Raw genomic sequence first — 24,230 nt, 5'->3', positions numbered from 1 at the left:
TCAACATCTCTCTCGCCAAAAACTCACCATAACCGACTGCTCGATCTCCAGCGTCCGGTAGCGGGGCGTCCGGAACGAGATCGCCACCTGTTTGTGCACGTTCGAGTGCTGAAACTCGCCCACGTCCTCCCACAGGATGTGTCCGTGCTGCTCCTCGTAGAACCGCACCGAAATGTCCTCCTTGGCGACCTTCTCGCACAGCAGGATGATCTCCTTCCCACCGGCAACCGAGGCGCACGCGTCGCTCAGCTTGCAGATCACCAGATCGGACATCGCCTTCTTGTCGTAGATCACGTCCGACACCACCGGCTGCAGCGGCTCCGTGAACCGCCCCCGCTGCTGACCCTCCAGAAACACCTGGAAGCACAACCGCACCGCGTTGAGATCGATCGTGGCCGGCTGCTTGGCGTGACTGTAACCAGCTGGAAAAAAAGAGATCATGATCATCTGAGTTACCACCTCGCGATCCCCACCACACTCACTCTTGAACGGATCCACCCGGATCTCCTCCCTCAGCCGGAGCGCCTCCTCGATGTCCTTCTTCTTGACGCACTGAATGCCCAGGTTGCTGAACGTGTAGCTCATGCTGGCGCTGTTGATCTCGACCGTGCAGACGCCCTTCTTGCAGCCCTCCTTCCCAACGAGGTTGTGCGGGTGGGGCCGGTACGGCGGATCCTTCGTCACGCACGAAACCACCACTACGGCCCGTCCCTTGTAGCCGCGCACCTCGATGCTCGGGAAGGTCTTCTGCTCGGGGGTGCTGTGAACGCCGGGGATCGACCCCGCCGAACGACCCTCGCATTCATACCGGAAGCGCAGCGCCTTCGACTGGGGCTGCTCGGTGATGACCACGTACGGTTTCTCGGGCGCTGTCGGTGGCATGTCTGACTGTATTATATGTGCTGGAAGTAGAACCAAAAAACAAGATCGTCGATCAGAGAACCGCTGAAGATCACGCGGTAAGTCACACCTTCGGGTTCGGGGCTTGGGGGCTTCGTGACGGACACGATCGGGGGTTGGGGCGAGGGGCTTGGACTGGGCGGTCCCCGGTGGCAGACCACGTTGTACAGGCCGGCCAGCGGAGATCGTTTGAGGGGATCGAGCTTGTGGAACAAGTTCTCGTGCTCGTAGTCGGACGAAGACGTTGACGAAGAAGAGGACGCGGAAGAGTTGTTGCGGGTACGAGTCGACGCGTAGCCGGCATTGGAGCGCGTTGGGAAGGACATTCTGGCGATAGGGCAGGCGGGCGCGGTGTGTTATCGAAGTCTGGTGACCGCGTTTTGAAGGCGCGTTCGTTGCTGGTGAAAACTATTTTAGGAACGCGTTTGTTGTGTTTGTGCTATTCTGGAGAAATGGAGGAAGGCTGGTTCGAGTGGGGGCAATGCTCTAGATTTATTGGTTTGAAGGCTGGTTGTTGTGTACACTTATTACAAATTTATTCGTTACTTTAATAATTGTAGTTTAATTTATGGAATGGATCGCAAGCGCGCCGATTGCTAATTAACCCTCAAATGCCTATTTTTTTCAGGAAAGTCATTTTAAGAAACATATCATCTACGAAAATCTTTACTTCTCTTATTTTTTTGTCGTCCTTGTTCTATTTTTAGTAACTATTATGTTTATTTTATGTTTGTTTTGATAGTATTTGGCTTAACCCTGTGGCTTATAAGATTTGTCATGACTGTAAAAGCAACTTTTTCAATTTTTTGCTTGTTTTTTACATTTTCAGCTAATTGTAGAAACATGTATAGAAGCATAGTCTGTGACATTACAAAAATGCTTTTTAAAGATCAGTCTTTAGGCGTTAGAAGGCGGGTTAGAACAAAAGGGGTTGTTCAAATATTACGTCCATTTGAATTTTTTTTTTTTATTTAAACTTACAAAATATCGATCAAAAATCTATAAAAATCTGGCAGACGAAAAACTAACAATTCACAATGGTGAAGGGGAGGGAGGATTTGAATTAATTAAAACATTTGAAGAATTTAGGTGGTTTTTTGAAAATAAGCATTATAATGTTTTTTGAATTTCCCTTATAATTATTTTAAAAATAGATTGATATTTTGTAAACAATACATTCGGTTTGCCATCAAAAATTTAAATTTTAATGAAAATATGTTTTTGCGAATAAAAACTTTTTAAAAATTTAAAAAAGTGCTAAAATCAAATCGAACATGTTAAAAATGATTACAAACGCAAAATGCAAAATAGAATATAAATAATAAATTCAACCAAAGGACAGAATTTTAACATTTAATTTGATTTGCAATCATTACTTCAAAAATAGGAACTGATGAAAATAGATATCCATCCAAAATTCACTAAAATGATTTTAGAATAAACTAACGTGCTAAAAATCAATCTAAACGCTGAGGAATGTATTTTAAATTGATTTGCAAATATTTGCAACAACCTTATCAGTAATTTAACTAATTGTAATTTTTTTTTACTTTTGAAAATAAAAAAAAAAAACTGAACTGAGAATTGAAAAAAGGATAAATTGAACAACATTTAACAATTTTTTTTTACCTTGATCTGCATTCAAAAATTGTATGATGCTTGGAATGCTAATTTTTCTGTTTTTTTTTGCTATTTTAAACGACTCTTCTTTTAATCAAGAGACCAACTTTAAATGTTATTGGATGAAATTCTTTTAATGTATTTTTTTAAGTTAGGCATTGTTTTTATTTGTTGCAGAAATTTGTAGACGGGTGATGAATTTTTATGACAAATTAAAATATTTCAATTGAATTTAAGCGCCTTTTTTAAGAAATCTAGATTACTTTTTTAAAACCACCAATGCGCCATGGGTTTCCTATGTAAATTGGACCTTTTGAAAAAGTAAGTGAGAGATATTCTATAAACCTTTAAAAATTCTTCAAGAAAACACCCATAGCCAACCTCTGAAGTTATATTTCAATTTAATCCACGAAAAGTTGGGTAAGAGTCCCTCACGACATGGTTGAACATTGTAAATCAATGTACCTAAAACATTTTTTCGTTGAAAAGACGCTTAGAGGGTCCTCTTGAAATATTCGTGGCCTAGACAATATTTTACCATAGGGATTTTTGATTTATTCCAATTTTAAAATTATCCACATATTTCAAAGGAGGCGCGCGATACTTCTTGAATATTCACTTGAAACGATGCTTTGTGAATGATCGTGCGCCTCCATCAAAATATATGAAAAAAATAAAATAAAATTGCAAATCTGAAAAGGACCTGTTAAGCGAAATTTTCACGAAGATTTCTATTAGCCATGGCGTGTGTCTCTTTGATGATCAAATTTTTCGATTGAGTGTGCTCTACGAAACACACCACGAAAGTCTTCTGCCAGCTCCTTTTCACTTTAGCATAGTTAAGGGATTATACTCAAGTTCAACAATAAAAGTTAAGACAAAGAATTATTTTTGGAAATCGTTTATACGAAGTGATTTTTTTTAAAGATCCAATATTCAATATAAATAATAAAATGAATAATTTTTCAATATCGTATGATTTGTTTGCACGGAAAGTTTTGATTTCTCCACTTTACATATCCTGAGAAAACACAGAATGCCATGTTCCTCTAATGAAAGCATAGAAAGCATTTTTCAAGGAGGCGCATGGTCCTTTTTGAGACTTTTTTTAAACTAATTACAGGAAATTAAGACTTAGATTTTTTTCTTCTAAATTTGGTATTTTGAGGTGAGACATGAATAATAAACTATTTTAAAATGACGAAGTGTTGCCAAAGTCTCCTTGTTATTAATGAGATCGAGATCTCTTTTGGACACTGTCCAGTATCCCCTTAAAATAAGATGCTTAATCACCAAACACCATGCTTCTCCATCTGATACAAATTGAGGACGCATGATTCTTTGAAGTTTCAACCTCAATTTGGTTTGGAAACTGGAATTTTCACGATTCATTCATCCGTTTCAGTTATAAACAAGCATACATCCAATGAAATATGATCGCGTTCTCAATCGATCTGAACTAATTTTTACGATTCGCCTAGGTTATCCCAAGGTCACTCGGAATTCCGAACAGCTCATTTTTCTCGCGTTTGAACCAGCATTCCGATATTTCGCACATTTTATTTCCTTTCCTTTGAGAAAAAAACGGCCAATAAAATCTTTCCAGAGTTCCGTTATAAATATAGATCCATCAGCGGAGCGTTTTTAAACCACCGATCGGCTCAAAAATTCCATTCACTTGCAGACATTACGCGTTCTAGCGTTCAGCATTTTGGTTAATTTTACAGATGACTTAGTGCTGGTTAAGCCGTTGTTTGACCAGAGCCAGAGCATACTTTATAGTATTGTTATTCCCACACCAGCCGGCCTCCAATGCACACAAACTCACAAAATACCACACAAAGTTGCCGCGAAATCGATCGCGATCGATACTAAGCGCGCGCGAAAAAAAAGTAAAAGAACTCTCGCAACGATTCGATGATTTTCCTTCAAGTGACGGTGTGTTGACTTGCACAACTCAACCCGATCCGCCAGTTGACTTGAACTGACTTAGTAGAGAGAGAGAGAGAGAGAGAGAGTGCGAGCGTAAAAGTGCGAGAGAGTGGACTCAACTCGGTGGTGGCGATCGCGTTCGAGGATCACCTTCGAGAATGGAGAAGTCTATTTTTAAACATTTTCAAACTCTCTTCCGAATGAGCATCAAATTGAACTGGCAGAACTGCAGGGCGAAAATTTTCACTTGTTTGAAAGCGATCGAGAAAATGTCACTTTTTGACACTTTTTATGGCCAATTCTGGTAGGAAATCTGTTAAGAAACTGACGGCGAACACGCTGTGGCCACGATCAATCGTAGTAGGTGGCGGTTCAAAGTCCAGAGTTGGCTCAGGATTCGACGAAAAAGACCTTAACTCGAAGCATGCCATGACGTTTTGGCTGTAGCGTTTTCTTGCGTACCATAAAATCTTATGCCTCCTTTGATCGCACCGTCTCGTCGCACAGCTCGAATCAGGCAGCAAACTGTCACTTTTTGAAGCTTAATATTTTCAAGTTTTTTTTCGTTTTGTTGGCGATAGAACCGCGCACTACCGAAGCGACTTAGTTGTACACGGGTTAGAAATCTTGTACTGAATGGGGAAATTGCTCGCGAAGCGAGCTAGGTGCGAACAAAAACGTTCAGAGCAATCCTTTTCCGCTCATTCTCTCTCGTTTGTGGAGACATTTTCTCACGAAAAGTTGGGAAAACAGGTTCGGTTCGATTTTGACACTTCCTTCATTCTAGTTAACTTTGGCGTTAATTTGAAACTCAAAATCGGCTTCATCCTGTAGTTTGAGAGTGAAAATTTTCCGGCTTAAGCTCCTTTTTCCCAACACAGGTCAGTATTGGCAAATCCAACTCGCTCTCTCTCTCTCAATTTCTCACACTAGCTGGGCTAATCAAAGTGTGCGTTGCACAGCACGTGTTGGTCAGCGCGAATCGCCGCATTCTGTTTCACGTTGTGCTGGCCTGCTGCGATTTTCCGAGCGCGTTTTGAGTTGGTGAAAGATGGAAAGTGATAAATCTCAGCAGGCTGTGCGCACATCGTGGTGAGAAATTGTATGCTGCTTGCTGGGTGAGTTTCGGTGGTGATTTTGGGTTGGATGACGTGGGAAAATGGGGGGAAAATGGGTCTCGTGGCGCAGGGGTAGCGGCTTCGGCTGCCGATCCCGATGATGCTATGAGACGCGGGTTCGATTCCCGCCTTATCCACTGAGCTTCTATCGGATGGTGAAGTAAAACGTCGGTCCCGGTTTCTCCTGTCTCGTCAGAGGCGCTGGAGCAGAAATCCCACGTTAGAGGAAGGCCATGCCCCGGGGGGCGTAGTGCCAATAGTTTCGACGTGGGAAAATTTAAGTTTTGTTTTGAGAGGAAGTAACATTTTAAAAGGGTCAATACAACTTTTAGTTAAATGTTTGTTTCTAAAATCGAAAGTCGGATAATCGAATCACGAAAAATATTTTTTCTGCGTTGTCATATTTTTGGTTGCCGAACTTAAGTATGACTGAAGTACTACTACTCTGAAGTGATTAAGATTTTTTAAATTCAAGTTAGCGGCCAAAATGGCGGTGTTGAAATGTTGAAAAACAAATGCACTTTGTAATTTTTCAGACAATTGTCCATCCAAATTTGACTAAAATGAGGTCACAGAACTCAACATTGATGTAGAAAGTAAGATTGTAGTTGTTTATGATTCAATTATCACTTAAAATTGATTTACAAAAACACTACATTTTTTAGAGTTAGAGTTTTAGAGTGTTAGATATATTTAAAAAACTTAAATTGTCATCTTTTCAGAAAATACAAAAATGGGCAAAATATGTTTGACCGGTTGGACCGGTCATATATTTTTTTAATGGTGATTTTTCAAAAATTAATAGACATTTTGTTTTAATTCATTTCAGTTCAATTTTGCAATCGAATGGACCTTTAGATACTCTTTTCAAGTTATAGGCATATATAGGTATTTTTTTTCTCAATGTTGCAGTTTTTGTGCTCAATAAAAATAACACAATTTATTTTTTTGGAATTTTATAATCGAGAATAACTTTTTGAAAGAGTTTTAATACTTTTATTTGAAATTTTCTATTGCTGAGCTTGATTTTAAAATTTTGAAAATTATTCTATTGAAATGAACTAAACATTTACTAAAAATATTGTCTCAAAAAAAAAGAGAAATTTTCATAATTTCTCTGGTTTGAAAATTCCTGAGATATAGGTTATTCCAAAACGAGAGTTAATTATGCAACATTAATTTTCCTTTTTTTTAATCTTATCATAGCCATATCTCGGCAACCAAAGGGCATATCAACAATTTAATATAAAGCTGTATGTTGAGATTTATCTCAGTCAATAAAACAAAAAAAAATGGAAAAATGGACAAAAATGGGCATTTTTTCATTCAAATACCGCATAATTTTGATTGCAAATTTCATTTTCAATTAAATTTATTAAGTCAAAAAAATGTTATGTACTTCCTGAAATTTTTTGAAAAGATAGAATTTAAAATAGTGTTTTTTATTCAAAAATAATTTTATGGCGAAAAAGATTTAAAAAACATAAAAAACATTTTTTCCGTGTATCAATTTGTTTAGTTGTATTCAATTATATAACTTTGTCGAAAAAAACAAATTGATTAAAAAATCCTTCAAGAGATACAGATTTATGAATTTTCACATATCATTTTTGCATGGAGTGTCAAGTTTGTATGGAAATTTGGACAAACTGATGATGCATAATGGTTTAAAAAATTAAAATTTGGTAAAGAAGTTCATTTTATAGAGAATTGTTGTTGTGTTCATATTCCCTTAAATTAGAGGTTATCACTCATACTTCGATGCCTCTGTTCTCTCTTATGCTAACTAGATAGACAAACCAGCAAGCTTAGAACAAGAGATCACAGAGGCATCGATTTGCTAACATGTGTTCTAAATAATCAAGTAGGCCAGTTTTCAATTGAGCCTCTTATCCATAGCGTTCATGACTACTCACCAAAGAACCAATACTTGCAACCTCTGACGACCACTCTTCACGTGAAATTTGTGCAACTACTTTTGGCAAGTCGGACAGTTTCGATGAGGTAATATTTTAAATTACCCAAAAATCACACAATTACGGCCAGAAAAACTCACTACATTTTGCCAATCATTGTTGGACCGCAGATCGAGCCAAGTCAACCTCACACAAGATAAGTTGGTGACGAAAAGCGTTTAAAAATAAAGCTGAACGCATCTTTGGCCGAACTTGCGTGTCGCCACCGTTTCACAGAAGGAAGCCGGCTCGATCACGGCCAGGCGTCGTGCAAAATTTTCGTGAATTAACGACTTAACCTCTTGTGGGGGGAAAAGAAAACCCGCAAAAAGGTGGAAGAAGAATCGGTTTGACAAGATCATTGAGGGAAGCGAAAAGGGGGCAAAAAACGAGACCTGTCGGCGCACAGCCGACTTGAGAAAAACGTGATCCTCAAATCTTGAAGACGCGATCGTGATCGCGAAAAACCAAAATAAACATGTGAGCACGCAAGTTTAGTAGGCTGGTCCTGAAGCGGTTTCAGCGTTCGTTGGCCTACTGTGATCGTGCACGATCGTGGGTAACCCTAGCAAGGAAGATTTATAGTCACAACACTGACACTGATGATCATTTGCACAAGTCTATCTTTCTAGTGACGATCGCTGTTTATTTTTTCGGTGGTAACTTTTTCTTTCCCATCAATTTTTGGGGGTGGCAGGTGAGGCGTAAAGTGTCACCCATTTGACAATGACGTAACGCAGCAGGCGACGACAACGTCGCGACGCGAGGATCATTTAGAATTTCCACGGAAAAGCGATTGACTCACGCAATATTATTAACAGTTGGGTTGCGCTCGCTGCTGGGCTGGGTGCGCAGATTGGCGCCCGTTCGAGTGTCTGTCTGATTGTCTGTGAGTGTGTGTGTGTGCGGTTAATCGTGGGATGATTCACAGACAGATGGATGAGTTTTGTTGGCGGCCGGGAAGGGGAAACTTGATATTCGGGCAAGTTGTTGAGCGACAAGTGGTGCCTGATTCCAGACTAATGTTTGTTCTCGATGAGTGCATGACGGCCAATTTTAATTAAAGGTTTGGTCAGTAACTGCGAGGTAATTTTTACACCTAGCAATGTTTGTTGCGTTTGTTGTTTTGTTTATTAAATCTCCATTGAGTTTTCGTAGATGTTTAATAGAGTTACCATAGGATGTTCCCAACCCACCTTTTATTTTCAGTTTTTAATAAATGTAGTGAATTGTAATTTTTATCGTTAGTAAATTTTTGAATTCAACCATTTTTGTGTTTTTGGTAAGTTAAACAGATCCAAAAGCTCGGCGGTAGCTATGGTAAAAGTGATATAAAAAGGTACGGATTAACCTCCTTTGAAAAAAATAAATAAAAACTTGATGAAAGACTGTTATTTCATCAATGCAGTTGATGATTTCAAGCAACGAATATTAAATAAAGCTGTCGGAGGAAACAAACCGACCTAAGGAAGCCATGACAGAAAGTGTGCTCTCCGGATCAACGGCCCTGTTTGAACAAGAGTAGGCTGGTGATCAGGGATGCCACTTGTTTTTTTAAAATGTCTGTAAAAAAGTCTGTGTATGTCTGTGCATTTGTCTAAAATTCAAATATATCAATTCACAGTCATTGAAATCCATCAGAAATTGCGTTTTTAAGCATTTGAAGACTAACGAAATTAGTTTCTACAAAAAAGATTACAAAATACTAATTTAATGAAGTTTCTAAAAAGTCTGTGCACCTCAAAAAATGTCTGACACAAGCTCAAAAGTCTGTGAAACACAGACAAATCTGTGTATCTGGCATCCCTGCTGGTGATACCGTCGTAGCAGGTGCTGAACAAGTCAATCAAGCCGTTACCTTGGCAACGCGTGAAACGGTCGAGAAAAATGGCGGCGTCCACGTGATTCAGACGTTGGACACCAAGGAGGAATCCAAAATCTGGGGTTGGACATCCCGGAAGGACAACAAGGGAAGCTATGAGCTGTGCAACGATGCCAGATTATTTTATGGGAGATCTGTATTTTCTTAAAAATAAATCTGTATTTTATCTGTATCATGTCAAATTCGAAGCCATACAAGACATTTATAAAATTTTAACAGCAGATTTAAGCTTTTTAAGCATTATTCAAATACTAAATTGTTGTAATTTTAAAAAAAATCAGGGATTGTTGACGGACGGTTATGATGAGGTATCTCATGGAACGATACGGAGATTGCCCTTAAAGAGAGCATGGATCTGGTGGAATCGATCGACTAAAAGTCTGAACTGACACGTTAAGTTATTTTAATTTTTATGATGTAATGATGTGATAAAAATGTATTTATCGAAAGAAGAGGGTACGCTTGGTCTATTATTGAAGATTAATAGTTCCTCCATTAAAAACTGTTCAGCTTTTAACAAGTGATTTCCACATGTAGTGTTACAATGAGTATAATTATCGTCAACATTATCTCGAAACAATCGTCTAGCCGAACCAAATTCCGCGCCATCCCAAATGGTCCTTGTAATCGCTCATCGGTAGCAGCGCCTACTACGATCGGCTCTCGCCAACCAAGCCAACCAAACTATCGCCAGCATTGCCCTAACGCTAAACCAAAGACCAAGGCCTACCACGATCAGCTGAAACACCCCACCCAAAGAATTTGTTTATGTCCCACCGTGAACTTGAACCCGGGAGGGCCGTCGTGGCGTCTAGCCGAAATGCATTTTTCAATCTCTCGCCCTTCTAGTCTCAAGTGAATCGTGTGACAATTTCACACCCCATTTAACTGGCTGGTTGGCCCCGTTTTGACAGTCTGGGAATGTCCGCGAATAGTGCACGTGGCCTACTCTGTGCTGAGGTGTGATGTTTATCTACTTACAAATTAGATCCAACAGGTCATTCGCTTCAATTATTTCCTTCGGCAGATCCGGCAGACTGGGCTCATCTGGAAAAGAAGGGAGGAGGGCGAAAACGAATCGAGATATTTATTGATTTGTACAGGAGGAATTTTTGAAGGAATTTGGCTTGAAAGTGAGTTTGTTTTTGAGTAAATAGAGCGTGGGAAAAAAATTTTCACTGCCACGGACATGTGATCGAAGTAGCTCGCGGGAAATTTCACCACACGCATCGTTCGTGAATGTGGGGAATGCGAGGAATGTGGCCTGCTTGGATATTTTATCACTTGACAGCACGTGAAGGAGCTGCGATTATATTGTTATTTTATGTACTCATCAATCCAAGTAGGTGGGAAAAATGAGGAAAAATGCGAGGGGGTGGATGTTTCCACGTCCGCTTATGTATTCAGGAAAATAGTGATTTTTTTCTATTAAATTAGGGTAAATGTGTGAGTGTTGGACATTTGGTATCAAACTAAAATTTTTGTAAATATTTTTTTTAAAATTATTTAGAGTTATTTCGAGGGAAAAAATGTAAAATTCTTTAATCACACCTTCAAAAGGTAGTTGGCTCAACAAAAGGAGGAGACTTTGGAATGTTGGGTGGTAGTTTCCGGGCCCCCTGTTCTACCCTTTGTGGCCACTAATGGTTGTTCTTTCGACTTTCGTCCGGCCTGAACTGATGGCGTGAGTTGGCGCAATTCAGGTTCAACATGCCGGGCGGATAAAGCAATCGATATTTGCTCGTGGAGTGTTGATGTTATGGAAATTAGGGAGCTACTGGGGTGAAGGGTTATGGGCGGATGATTTAATTTCGAACGGTTGTGTAAGAGTCCTGTGGTGAAATAATTGGATAGTTCTTTGTCTGAAGTTGAGTTCACGGCTGCACTAAAATCTAATACCAAATGCGTACCAAATTCATTACTCATCTGTCACCAGCTCCGTCCAGCTGGCTGACCTCGAATCCGCGGAAGCGTTTGCCACGGTTCTAATTTACCGTACAACCGATTAGTGTTATTTCATCCCGTCGTCGTGTTTCATCTCCAAACCCCGAAAGCGATTCCGCGCTCGATTTACACATTTATATTATCTTTATTGCACCGCTTGACAACCGGGCAGACCGATCTTCGCTGAAGCGTACATTCAGAGCACACTTGGATCGGACTGCAATTGCGAGCGCGCGCTCTAGTAGGCGGTGAAAGCCAAGGTACCAGCGTCTACTTTGATTTTTTGTTGTTTCCCGTCAACCGCAGCAGGGAAGCTCTAGTCGGTTTTTCTAAAATAAACATCTCGCTCGACCAGCGCAAGATCTTCTTTTGTTGACACTTCCCCCTGTCGACGTTTTCCAACAAACAAGGAAGAAAGAGTCGATTTTTCTTGTTTTCCGCAGCGACGTCACGACGTCGGGGTAAAGGGCCAACACCCGAGCCGTCCCCTGAAGTGGTGCAAACCTTGTCCCACGACGTGTACGTTGACCCTACTGAGCGCGCGCGTAATAGTCATGGCGAACTTGATCGCGAAAGCGAATCTTCACATCTGACACTGGCACCTTTTCAGATCGTTTTTCCAACGCCTGCCGCGCCGATCACTCAGCTGTGCAGGGGGTGGCGAGTTGCGTGAACATGGGACTGCAGCAAGTGCAACTGCAGACGATCGCGTGTTGTGAGTAAACAAAGGTTTTTGTAGATTTTAAAACGTGCAATAACAATAACATGGCGATATATTATCTGGCCCGCGAGGGCTTGTACAAACAGGCCGCGGTGCGGCGGTGATCGTTTTGAAGATCGTTAAGCGAAACGCATAAATATTGCACTTTTGCTGAATCTCTTTTTATGAAGTGGCAATTACCCGGCTTGCTTTGATTAGCGCGATGTTCGTCAATGTTCTGGAGATCCATCCAGCCTGCTAAGATCTTTGTGAACCCTTCGACCACTGCGCTACGCGCATTTCGCGGACAATAAAGCCGGTGGCTACTTGGATCGCTCGAACTAGTGGGCGCTTTCTTTCTCTTGTTTTTTGGCCGTCGTCGTTGTCGGCATTGAACTGTCATTGCGCATGCACTCGGGGTGTAAGTCACTTACAAGATTTCGCGGCGATTTATTTCCTTGTGCGATTTACTGTCGCCAGATAGCGAATTTATATGGCATCCAACGCAAAGATTTGCTTTGATCAGATGTTCTCGACCGCGCGGGGGTTAATGCCACAATTGCCACTCTTCATGGAGGATGGCAACGCGCCGCGTTCAAGGTGAACGGGAACTGGTTTAGCCGGTGTTCAAGAACAGAGTGATAAATGGTACTTAGTCGTCACTCGTTAATTAAAATGTATAAATCACCAGTTCTGTGATAGATACACTGAGATGCATTTTTTTTGCCTTAATTGGTACCCGTTTGAACATTGTTTATTTCAAGATTTATGGTCTTCTCGCCATTTTTTTACAAAATCCTCAAGCTGCAAACTGTTCCGTTTGTCACCCAGCCTACTCGATCCCTCCAAAGTGCGAATTCTTCGCAGGGTAATTAAAATAGTTCTCCACGCCACTTCGACATTCTTTGTCGTGTGGTGGAGGGATTTTTACGACCAGCTGATGCAGATTCCCGCATGCACTTTGAAACGTTACGTATTGGGAATGTGACAAGTAACCACCCGCTAATAACCAAGTGGGCCCGTCAATCATCCCGGCAAATTGTTTGCGCGATCGTCTTAATTCGCGCTCAGTAGGCCATGCCTCCGGGACCACTAAGTGCGCGGCGTTTCTTCGAATCAAGCGGCCTACTTTGTTTACGCTAGCTTGATCCCCATTTTCCTGTGAATCTGTGATAAATATTTGCCCTTTCGTCGAGACACTTCCTCTTGCTCTGATTTCTTTGAGTAGAATGGTCTCCGGGGCAACTATCAAACCATAAAGATAAGGACTTAGATATAAGTTACCATCTGAATGGGCACCAAGTTCAGTTCTTCAGGTGTCACGGTCACGATCATGTCTTTCTTGAAATTTATTCTGGCCTTTGCGATCCTCACTGGTACCCGAGGCGATCCCTTTTTCGGTAACAACTTCCTGATCCCGCAAAGTGTGGAACTAGCTAGCTATGCGAACGCCGTAGTGACCAGTCTGAACAGTGCTCGTAATTCCGTATCCTCGTACACACGGTTGCCACCGACGAGTTCAGCGAGTCTGAGCGCTGGCGCGATCACTCTGCAGCAATACGTTGGGAACGTAAGCCAACTGGTTGGCGGTGCCTACACGGAACTTGCACGAGCCGCATCCGATCGTACGAGCGCACCTGCCATCGTGTTCACCAAGATCAGCACCCAGTTCGCAGCGCTGAAGCCGTTGATTCAAAATTCCTCACTTTACATTGAAGATTTGGCAAGATCGTTCGACTACGAAGGAGACAGCAGTGTATCGAACTACTTTGCAGATCGAAACGAACGAATCAGGGTTAACAGTCACAACCTGCAAGTGATCTTGCAGAATGTCTCCGCCGTGATCGAGTCGATCGCAGGACAAGGACTCAACACCCAACAGTTCTTAGCTGCCTTGTCAGCTAACGGTCTGCTTCAGCAACTGCTGGACGCTGGACAAGGTGCCGCGACAGCCTCGGCAGAATTTGCAGACGTCGTAGCTCAGCTAGCAGCTGCGATCACCCAGGCCAACAACTTCCGAGTGACCTCCAATCTCCGCATTCAGCAAAGCCGAACCGCAACCAACACAGCCGTTAACAACTACATCACCAGCTCGAACGCATCGTTCAACTCGATCCTCACGACCACCGACAGCCTCTTCAACCACCTGAAGACGCTGAACGACTCGTTCGTGTTTCGCTGGCCACTTCTGCTCAGCGATCCCGTCGAGCAGAAGCTTGACCTGCTGAACCGCTCGATCGAGAACCTGATCGTGAACCTGCACTACCGTCGACAGGTCGTCGAGAGTCACTTCATCTCAACCCGTGAAGTGTTTCAAGATGCCAACGAACCCCAGCAGTACCTGGCGTTGGAAGCCGAACTGCTGACCCGCCGGCTGGTCAACGTGATCAAGCCGAGCGCTTGCGTGGTGAACTTCCGGACGCAGTTCCATGCGCTTCCGGCTACCGTGCAGACCGTGCTGACGCAGTGCATCAACAGTCAGCTTGGGCTGGAGCGGTCGGGAGCGAGCCAGGTGGTGTCGATCGCGAACGGATTTCTGCGATCGTACGCGACCGAAGTGTACGCGGGGCTGGAGATCTGCTTCCGTCATCCGTTTGCAAGTATGAACGAGTGTTTGGAGGCGGTGAGTTTGTGAAATTGTAAAGTTTGTTGAGGGTTGACGATCGCGTTTTTCTTCCAGATCGTCGCACAAATCGACTTCAGCGGAAAGTTCTTCTTGTTGGATACGCTGTCATCCTACCTGTACGAGCAGGTCCAGTCGGAGCTGTTCAACTGCAACTCCCGGCTTCTTCAGTACATACAAAACAGAGGTCTTCGAGCCAACTGCCCCTAATTTTATTCAACGATAACAATAAACGTCAACAAACAATAACAGAACCACTGTCGGGATCACCAGCGCCCACGCGGTCGGTTGCGCTTCTTGTTGTAGAAGCACATCTCCTGCAGGTTGTGGTAGTTGAGAAAGTATCCGATCTGGGCGATGCACGTGTTGAAGTTGTTCTGGATCTCGCCGTCGACGAGCGACTCGATCTGCTTGGACGCCGTGTAGATCCGCCCGTTGGCCCAGGTGTTTTCGTAGCCGTTCTGTTTGAGGGGGAAGGTAGGGAATGATCGTTTGATCGCGTATAAGGAAAAAGGGTTGAACTTACCAGCTCCAGACAGTAGTTGAGCTTCTTTGGGGCGTACCGGAAGCAGATGTCGAAGGCGGCGTACGAGGCGTTGATCGCGCCTGCGACGTAGTTGTCGATCACGTTCGTGATGACGTCGAAGGTTTTTTCCTCGTTGGAGGTTTGGTCGGCGAGGCAGCCGTTGACGTGACTCACGGTAAAGTTCGGGAAGGCGAGCAGCTTCTCGATGTACGCTTCGGTGCAGTCGTTGGCGAGCATGGGATCGGCGGAGACCTGGACGGCGACCTGGGTCATGTAGCTTATCGGGGCGTTGATCGACGACCGGACCTTCCATTGTTCGATCTCGCGGTGTTTGTAGAGGCGCATGTTCTCGAAGTTGATCAGGACCTTTTGGATGAGGTTCTCGAGGGACTTTTTGAGGGTGATGAAGTAGTTGACGGTGGATTTGGGGAACATTGGGATCTTGTCCTTCATCTTTTGGTACAGTTCTTCCTCGTAGGTGCGAAGGTTGGTAAGCGATTCGGAGAGGTCGTCGATTTGGGTGAGTGATCCGTTCAGGTAGCTGTCGATGGACTCGTTGAAGGCACGCTGGGCTGCCGTAGCCCGAGCGGTCGTTTCCGCTGTCCAAGCTTCACCGCGTTGGATCGCGTCGGAAACTCGGCCGACGTGCTCCGCCAGCTTGTCTGTCGAGGCTAGCAAATCATCCAGAGCCGAGCTTACATCACGCTGATCAAACAGTGCCTCGGACAGACCGATCGACGCTATCCGTAGATCGCTGTTGATCGACCGGAACTGGTTGTGATTGTAGAGGTTGTAGTCGACGTTCTGCAGCAGCGAGATACTGTTGACGACTTCGTACCCGTTAAGGTAGCGAATCGCCTCGATCAAGCTCTGCTGGATCTGATCGAGGTCCTTCTGGTCAAAGTTCTCAAAGACGGGCGTGAACTTGGTGGACACGTTCGACACGTACTCCAGCAGACCTTGCGCTCCAAATCGAAGGTAGTCCGAACTCGGCATGTCGTTCTTCAGCGACTCCGTCGAAGCCTGAGCAGCTTGCACGTTTTCAAAGATCGAGCTCGTAGCGTTGACCACTTCTTCGTCCTTGGCCAGCGGGTTGATGGCCAGGGTCGGCCCGAAAAGGCCCACCACTAGAACCACCGCAAGCAGTGTAGATCCCATTGCGACAGTGTCGACGCGATCGCGACCAATCATCCGAGATGTTCTCGCGCTAGATTCCAGACTAGAACTGGCTGGGTCGATCGACGATTCCCGGTCATTGCTAGATGCTACTAGCGAGCGACGGGAGTAGTGGGGCGTACAGATCATTGGAAAAATTCGCTAATCACTGCATCAACACTCGACGGCGTGGAATTGATGTTTCCAGTCGGTCAGCACGCGGTGTTCGGATATTCAGTATCAGCTGTATAATTTATATAACATGAAGTGCAGCCGCGAAAAACAGCACTTGCTGCAGTTGATCCGGTTGCGCCTAGGGTGGTGCCGATCGCAGTAGGCTGATTACGAACGCAACACGTGCTGATTTGAAGTTGGCGCGAATTTCTTCCTGCGTTATCGAAGGAGGCCATGACTTCTTTTCTCTCAACTCCCTCACAGTTTCGTACACGGAAAGAAATTTTTCGGTAAAAAAGCGTCAAACTTTTAAGTTCACCCTACTACGCGGCAGCTTTGTATGGAAATGTGCTCATCGCCATCCATCACGCGGCTGCACCGGCACCGGGTTGACTAGTGTGGTGGGTTGCTTACCGGCAATCTGCTGCTAGAAATTAATCGCGTGCACTTGCTATCATTGTTCGACCGCCGGAGCGCGCAGTGAAAACAATAGCTCTTTCACGGCTATTGATCAAATTCTATTTCAAGGTCAACAATTGAAGGGGTGGATTTGACGGGGGCGTGATCGAATTGGGTCGTGATCTTGCGGCACGTGACACGTGCTCAACACGGTAAAGTCCCGCGACATTTTGAGAATTATAATTGAAGTTATCCTGGGGAATCCCACCTTGGAAAAGATCAACCAGAGAGGGTAATCACCGCAAACCGTGATTAGTATTCGAGCTGAGTAGCACGCAAGCTGGTAATAGTGTTCGTTTGGTGAGAGGTAATAAATGGTTGGCGACCGGTAGATAATTCTACACCGGAGGCACCGTCCGAATGAATATTGCAGTGTTGCAGCAATTGTTTGTTCAATCAATTTGTTCTAGGTGATTGTTGAGGTTTCGGAACCTTGTCTTCTTAAAGTGAGTCAATTCGAAAAATAAAATAACAAGAAATGTGTTATCTGGTAAATGCTGGAAAATCCAGAACGGCAGCAGATTTCTTCAACGGTGGGGGGAAACCAAATTGTGCTGATTACTGATAAGTGCCCGACAAACGAGGTGGAGAAAGACCAGGAAGCTGGCTCAACAACCTTCTACAGAACACTCACGTACCTTCCACGATGTTCTCTGCTGGTCCCATGTTGTGGCCGATCTTCGTAGCTAATAAAATTCTTCACAGTCTGGCAGTCTGTCTGGCTATTCGTCTACTCTTGCTCTATGTTTATGCACAATCCAAACCACGAAAACACTTTTGTACCCGCGCAAACCAGACGAAACGAACACACTTACGCCAGAACCGAAAAAAATCGAACGGTTTAATTGGCGTCTGGGATTTCCAGAGTTGTTATCCGCACTCTCTTCATCAAAGTCCAAAGTCGAGATCGGTAGCAGAGATCAACGATTCTTGAATATTCGTCTAATGATACACGCAGACGCGCACGAGTTGTTTGTTGTTTGGGCTTAACTGATAGATTTAAGTTCACACTTCGAACACGAGGCTTAACCACCACCGAATGAACGGCTCATCTTCGATGGGGTTGATTAGCTGCAAGAAATAGTATACACAAACAATGATTACTTTTGCACTGCCCCTCTTCACTAAAATAACACTCTCTAAGCGAAGCGAAACTGAACTAAACTTCTAGCAAGAAAAAAAAAGTGCGATTGTCGCTGCTGGGTCAAGTTCTGTGAAATAATCAGCAGCCAGTCTCCACGCAGTGAGACTTGATTTCGTTTTGGGACGACGCGCGCGATGGTGAAGACCGGAGACCGGGACGACGACGTCCACGACTCAAGTCACCAAACTGGTTTTATACATCATGCATTAATTTAGTAGTGGCACCGGGTCGGTCGAACAGGGTGAGATGTGTGTGATGTGTTTCAGTGTGTAGGGTTTCGAAGAGGGTAACGGTGCCGGTGGTTGTAGTTATTTTTACGTTCGTCTTTTTATTTTGTTGAAGATTATTACTATAATTTTTTTTTCGAGCCTAAAATGTATCAAAAAATTATGCAGTTTTGTCTGATTTTCGGTTCTTAGATGTTTTATCAAAGCATTTTGCTTTTGTTTTAATTTCAATGGAAACAGACGTGCAATCAACTGCAAACAATTTATAATGCTTTTGAAATTTCAATGTACAAAAAGCATGATTGAACATTTTCAATGATTGTAAAATTTCAATGTACGATACCGCAAAAAAATCCGATTTTCTATTGCAAATTCGATTTTGCTTTAAAAAATTTTAATATTTTTTTGCCAATATGTTCCAAAAAAATATAACTCCTAAACCAGATTTTACACCATTGCACTATGGTTCCCAAGATGTATTTTTTAGTTATTTAAAACGTGTAAAATGACTTTGAAAACTGAAATTAAAAATAAATTATTTTCGGAATTAAAAATTTAGTGATACAAAGTTAAATAAAAAAATCGGATTTTTTCCGTGTTCCTATTTTTATACGAAAAGTCCCAATTACAACCTACAACTGTCTTTAACATTACATAACTTGAAAATGTTATTGATATTTTTTTTAACTTTTTGCTTCATTACTTCCTTCAACTTTAGACACGGTCAAGCGTAATAAACTTTCTAAAATATTTGCATTGGCCTCAACATGTTAAAAAATAAATAAATAAGAAAATTCTTAAATCATTTAAAAATTTCTTCCAAAACGAAGTAACAAAAAAATGAAATAAATTAATAATTTCATTAGAATACTTAAGTATGTAATTTAAAACCATGTGAAGGATACTTTTTGATATTTTTTTTATGTTTTATTAAAATTTGCATTTTGTTATAAGAATGGTTTTCAGATCTGGAAAAATCATCTATATTTATAAAAAAATTCGACGGTTTTGTTCGAATGCGAATTAGTTCAATACAGAGCACCGGATCGAGTTGCTCTTTGTTGCGTTGGGTTCGTATAAGTCCAAGGAAGGTTCTTACGCCAAAAAGTTACAACTTTGGCCACTCTGGAACCGATTCCGGAAAATCTGCAGATTGTATGGGAAAAGTTACGTAAAATCAAATTTTGATCACAGGAGGCTGAATAAGCAAAAAAGTTAAAAATGTCAACAAACGAAAAAAAGGCAGAACGAAGTTTTTCGGGTAAGGCTTGTTTCTTAGATATTTTGAAAACTTCTGGCTAACTAACTGAAATTACTCTTAAAAAGTTGTGTTATACTTTGTAAATATTTTAAGATTTCAGATTATTTAGTTTATTTCGGTATGCTAATACATTTTCTCCCAGTTAAGTTTATGAAACACACGGAGGAAAATTTAGCAATAGAATCAAAATATCGAAATAGAATTAGAAAAAATGTAAAAAAAACTTAGTCCAAATCGGAAGCAGGAACGAAAGAATCCGACGTGTTGCTCAACATTTTTTGATATGATATCTAAGGTTTTTTTTTGGCTTTCCAGTATTTTCGTTTTTCACTGAATATGAGTTGTTTGAAATTTGAATCCAGATTGATCAAACGTAACTAAAATTGGGAAGAAATGAATAGAAAGGAAGCTTGTTGTTACAGATTTTATTAGTTTTGAGCAATTCTAAGTAATCAAGTAAATTCTGAAAAAGTTTATGTTAAAGCTTAAAACATATTTTGAAATATTTTTTTTTGCTTGTGTTCTGTAACAAATACAATAGTTTTATTTTATTTGCCTGTATTTGATTACAAAATTCAACATTTCAAAAATCAATTTCTCATCACATTCTTTCGAAATTGTGATACACGCTCCAATCGACAAAATTTATTTTAGCTGGAACCAAATAAAACAAATTTAGGGTTTAAATGATATGGAACCATTCTAAGAAGCCGTCAAGAACATATTCTTAGAATTACAATTCAATTAGTGTTTATTAGAATTTAACAGTTCTGCTCCAGGATGTTACATTTGCAATTCAGAGATTTGAAGAACCTTTCAACTGAGATCAATTCAAAAGCCTTTACAGGGAGGGTACATGTTTCTAAGTTTAGATTTTGCTAGCTGAGTGCTCTTTTAGGGAAAATAAATTTTGAGAAAAAACCCTAGATCTAACTTAGGAATATTATATTCGCGACAATTTTGAATACTTTTGAGATACATCAAACATATAAACGAATTAAAACAACAACGCAAGACAACCACTTTCACCTTTACCCTATAAACCAACCGCTTAAAAGCACACACTACAGACTATACACGCCAATAAAATATAGCATCAAAAGTATAAGCAAAGAGAAAAAGGAAGAAAAAAAAACACAACAATCAGACATCAACCAAACTGCTGCTAACGTGAGTGAGTGAGACGAAGCAAAAACAAGCTTTTTTTTCTTCCAGCTTGGGTGGATTTACCGGGCGGGTTGGAAAGATGATAACTGAGGGGAGGGTGTGTGCAATCGCGTGTTTTCGATTGAAAAAGCTAGTTTTCGATTGTTTGAAACTATTCGAAGTATCTTGAATATTACGAGTCTTTTTTAGTCTAAGTGAGATATTCACACTCCTTCACGACAACGCAACTTGAACTTGACATTTAGATATTTTTTTTCCAGTTTTGTCGGAAACATCAAGATTGCAGTTGGCGTGGGCTGGTACGTAATTAAATGCTGATTTTTTCTACGCCGCGCGCGCGATTGCAAGGGACGATCACGTTTTGCGCGAATGGTTTTCAACAAACACATGTTAACAGGAACGTGGTTAAGCTTGACATTTCCAGAAGACGAACAGCACAAATCACAAAAGAACACACAAAATTTGCATTTTTAAAATGATTTCGCACCTTACTGATTGATTGATAATGTTTGATTTTTTTCTTCTCACTAACCACTCAATCACGAACGATTACAAAAATATCACTGGCGTTGACCGGCGTTCTGAAACGACGACTAACGAACGCTAAATATTGACACCAAGTCACCGAACTAAGTCGCGAAACTAAGACGGAACGACGAGCGCGAGATGTTAATCTGGCGAAAATGTGCGACAAATTGAATCGCCACTCAAGTCGATACTAGTGAGGAAGCTTGGATTAAATGAAAGCAAACCAGGCAGCCAGGCTAGGCTTGTGTGGAACGTACAAACCAAAACACACAACAACACCGATAAAGTGGGATGGAAAGTTGAACACAATCACGTAACATCATCAGCGCAGCACAACAGCTATGTGTACGAAAACTGTAAACAAGTGGCGGAACGAACAAAACAAACGCAAAAAACATCTCCATTCATTGGTGTTTGTGCGGCAAATCTCGCGATTTGAACCGGAAAAAGTCTTTCAGTGTAGCGGGTTGATGGGTGTGCGCGCGGCGCATGCGCCTACTATGACCGCGTGCGTGCGCGTGTTGGTGCTTTCGGACGATGTGACGTCACGGCAGACGCTAGCGCCGACGCTGACCACCGCCGCAGCATGCTGCGATTTTAGTGAATGGGGAAAACCCTACGTTTTGGGTTTTACCCCATCCTGGGCGCACATGGCTTAAGCTCACTTAAGTGAGCGCCCGCACTCTTAGAACAGCGTCGTGAGAGAGCGTGAGAGAGCAGTGAGTGCACTTAGTGTTTTTAGAGGTACGTCATTTAGTAAAAAAAGAGAAATAAAACAAACGGGATGAACTTTGATGTGCGAGGCGAATGGGTGGAATTCCCGGCGCAGGTGGATTGACCCAAATGGGTTCATCCCGCGAGCCGCGCCGGCCAGATCGTGATAGCGATTTTGATTGAGCAAGTTGGTGGTGAGGTGAGTTAAGTCAGGTGTAGAGAGCGGGATAACAATATGGTGGGGAGAGCCAGATGTCAGAGTTGCGTCATTGGAACATGTTGGGAGAGAATGGTGATATGGGTTTTTCTGGAATAGGTTGGATTTTGCAAAGTGAGCAGGCTTGAGTTGTTTAATTAATTAATAAACGATGATGATTTATGATGGGTGTGTGTATTTCTATCAAGAGGGAGAGAGTCAACATCCTGCTGGGAACATCGGAATTATAATGTCGTGATTTTAATGAGATGTTCCGGTTCGTCAAGTGATCATGAGCCGTACAACATCTATTGAGATGTATGAGGACTTTTTTAATTATAAAGTTAAATTTTTAAACCATGACCATTCTTTTTTTCAAATAAGGCCGTTGCAAATATCGATTTTACAGTTTATTTCGCCCCCCCCCCCCCTTTCAAAATCGGTCCGACAAATCAGGGGGCAAAAAAATGTTTTTCTGAAAACTTGAACATTTCAATGAAAATAGAAGTCTAATCGACTGAAAACAATTTTAAATGCATTTTCCTGCTTCTAACATCATATTTAACATCAGGAAAAAATATCAACCAAAATATTGAGTATATTACCTAATCAAATTAGATTATCAATTAGCCTGTTGCGTTACCGTCATCAGCGGTGACATTGGGTCTGAAGGGTGAGATTGGGTTTTTACCTCAATTTAGACTGAAAAATTGGCATTACACCAGAAAAGTGGTAAAATTACACATTTTTTTTCTGACATTAAAAATTCGAAATTCGATTATCCAAAGCAATGATTATCCGAAGAGCAATACTCTGCAAAGTGATGTATTGAAAATTTCAATTTTTTTTTAACTGGCTGTGTTTTTTTTGTGGGCCATTTTGAATCATCAGTTTTTCCATATTATATTTAAAAAAAATTGGTAGCTGTTGCAAAGAAACACACAAAATATATTTTTGATGATTTTTTAAATCACTTTTGATATAAATAAATGATTTCAAAAAAACTTTTTTTTTAATTAGGAAACTAATGGATCGATTTTAAATGTTAAAAAAAATGTTGTGCTCTTTCCGATACAATTTTTTTCGATTTTTTAATCAAGAACTATTTTTTGAAAGGGCTTAAAACACTTATTTTAGACATTTTCAAATGGGCTTGATTTTTAAATTTCCAAGTAATTGTTATTGAAGGGAGCAGATTTTTTTTTACCATTTTAAGTTTTTTTTTAAATAATTCAATTCAATTCAATTTTTATTTTTCGAGATAGCATGTTACAATTTTGTTTCTTTTGTGCTTGTATAGAGATTTGGATTTTCCTTACAACTATGAATGTTTCAGATACTGACTTGGTAGCATAGAAATTGTTTGTTTCAAATCTTCAAATCTAGGAAAAGGGTGGTAAAAAACCTAGCGAAATCCATAACTGTTATGTTTGCTTAATCTAATATCACAGTTGGGGAAGAAGGGTTTTTTTTAAATAATGTTTTCAAGAATTTATATCTTGGTCAATCAATGTTGGTCCTTTGTGGAATCATTTGTAATTTGTATGCCTCCTTAGTTAAAATTTTCAGGTAATTTCAGAAAGGACAAACACAATATTTGACCAAGTTATGAATTTTTGAAATCAATATTGATCTTTCTTCAAAAAAATGAAAAATGTTCTAAAATGTCTGCTCTACTCAATAACAATTATTTCGAAATTTTTAAAATCTAGCCTAGTATTGGAAAATGTAAAAAATAAGTGTTTTAGCCCTTTCAAAAATACAACGCTGAGATAATTTCATTTTTCCTGTTTTTTGTAATTATAAGCATGGCCTTTAGGGTGTAATAAGGGGGAAACAAAAACTTTGTAAAAACCTTATGATTTCTCTTATTTTCTGTTTTTGACTTTCTGCTCTTTTCACTAAAACATATTGAATTTTTTTTTAATTTAATCCAACATTAGAAAATGTAAAAATAGGTGTTTATTTGCCTTTTTATAAATTATTCTCGATTATAAAATTGCGA

The 24,230-nt window shown here is 41.2% G+C and overlaps 3 protein-coding genes across 10 annotated transcripts in view; 1 reads left to right on the top strand and 2 right to left on the bottom strand.

Annotated features, from left to right (window-relative positions):
• The window catches only part of LOC120419053 (embryonic polarity protein dorsal), a 28,428-nt gene that overhangs the window by 1,880 nt on the left and 2,318 nt on the right, over nt 1-24,230 (bottom strand). The window contains exons 1-5 of one of the 8 annotated variants that reach the window (XM_039581621.2): nt 21,275-21,501; nt 17,627-18,059; nt 10,389-10,454; nt 483-902; nt 28-422 (exon numbers count right to left, since the gene is read on the bottom strand). In XM_039581621.2, the coding sequence (XP_039437555.1) occupies nt 28-422; nt 483-902; nt 10,389-10,454; nt 17,627-17,654 (909 nt within the window). In that variant the 5' untranslated portion in view covers nt 17,655-18,059; nt 21,275-21,501. Of the gene's footprint in view, nt 1-27; nt 423-482; nt 903-970; nt 1,489-4,914; nt 5,071-10,388; nt 10,455-11,317; nt 11,349-17,626; nt 18,060-21,274; nt 21,503-24,230 lie in introns of those variants that run through there. The other 7 variants (XM_039581620.2, XM_052708206.1, XM_039581625.2 and 4 more) reach the window with 7 other exon arrangements.
• Nucleotides 13,328-14,928, top strand: LOC120419056 (uncharacterized). The gene is made up of 2 exons (XM_039581629.1): nt 13,328-14,674; nt 14,732-14,928. Exons 1-2 carry the CDS (start codon nt 13,343-13,345, stop codon nt 14,882-14,884), a joined length of 1,485 nt encoding a protein of 494 aa, XP_039437563.1. The 5' UTR covers nt 13,328-13,342; the 3' UTR covers nt 14,885-14,928.
• LOC120419055 (uncharacterized) lies at nt 14,865-17,579 on the bottom strand. Its single transcript, XM_039581627.2, has 2 exons — nt 15,201-17,579; nt 14,865-15,135 (listed from the first exon to the last, which is right to left on the bottom strand). Exons 1-2 carry the CDS (start codon nt 16,503-16,505, stop codon nt 14,941-14,943), a joined length of 1,500 nt encoding a protein of 499 aa, XP_039437561.1. The 5' UTR covers nt 16,506-17,579; the 3' UTR covers nt 14,865-14,940.

This window comes from Culex pipiens, chromosome 2 (assembly GCF_016801865.2).
Source record: "Culex pipiens pallens isolate TS chromosome 2, TS_CPP_V2, whole genome shotgun sequence".
Taxonomy (NCBI): domain Eukaryota; kingdom Metazoa; phylum Arthropoda; class Insecta; order Diptera; family Culicidae; genus Culex; species Culex pipiens.
Note: the sequence above shows the minus strand (reverse complement) of the source record. Positions and strands in the feature narration are given on the sequence as shown.

What these genes read in the sequence shown, in the direction of transcription:
- LOC120419055 (XM_039581627.2), bottom strand. Translation starts at nt 16,505, where the DNA reads ATGATCTGTACGCCCCACTACTCCCGTCGCTCGCTAGTAGCATCTAGC. An exon ending in TCAACTACTGTCTGGAGCTG is followed by an intron (nt 15,136 to 15,200) that starts GTAAGTTCAACC and finishes CCCCTCAAACAG; the next exon opens with AACGGCTACGAAAACACCTG.
- LOC120419056 (XM_039581629.1), top strand. Translation starts at nt 13,343, where the DNA reads ATGGGCACCAAGTTCAGTTCTTCAGGTGTCACGGTCACGATCATGTCT. An exon ending in TGAACGAGTGTTTGGAGGCG is followed by an intron (nt 14,675 to 14,731) that starts GTGAGTTTGTGA and finishes TTTTTCTTCCAG; the next exon opens with ATCGTCGCACAAATCGACTT.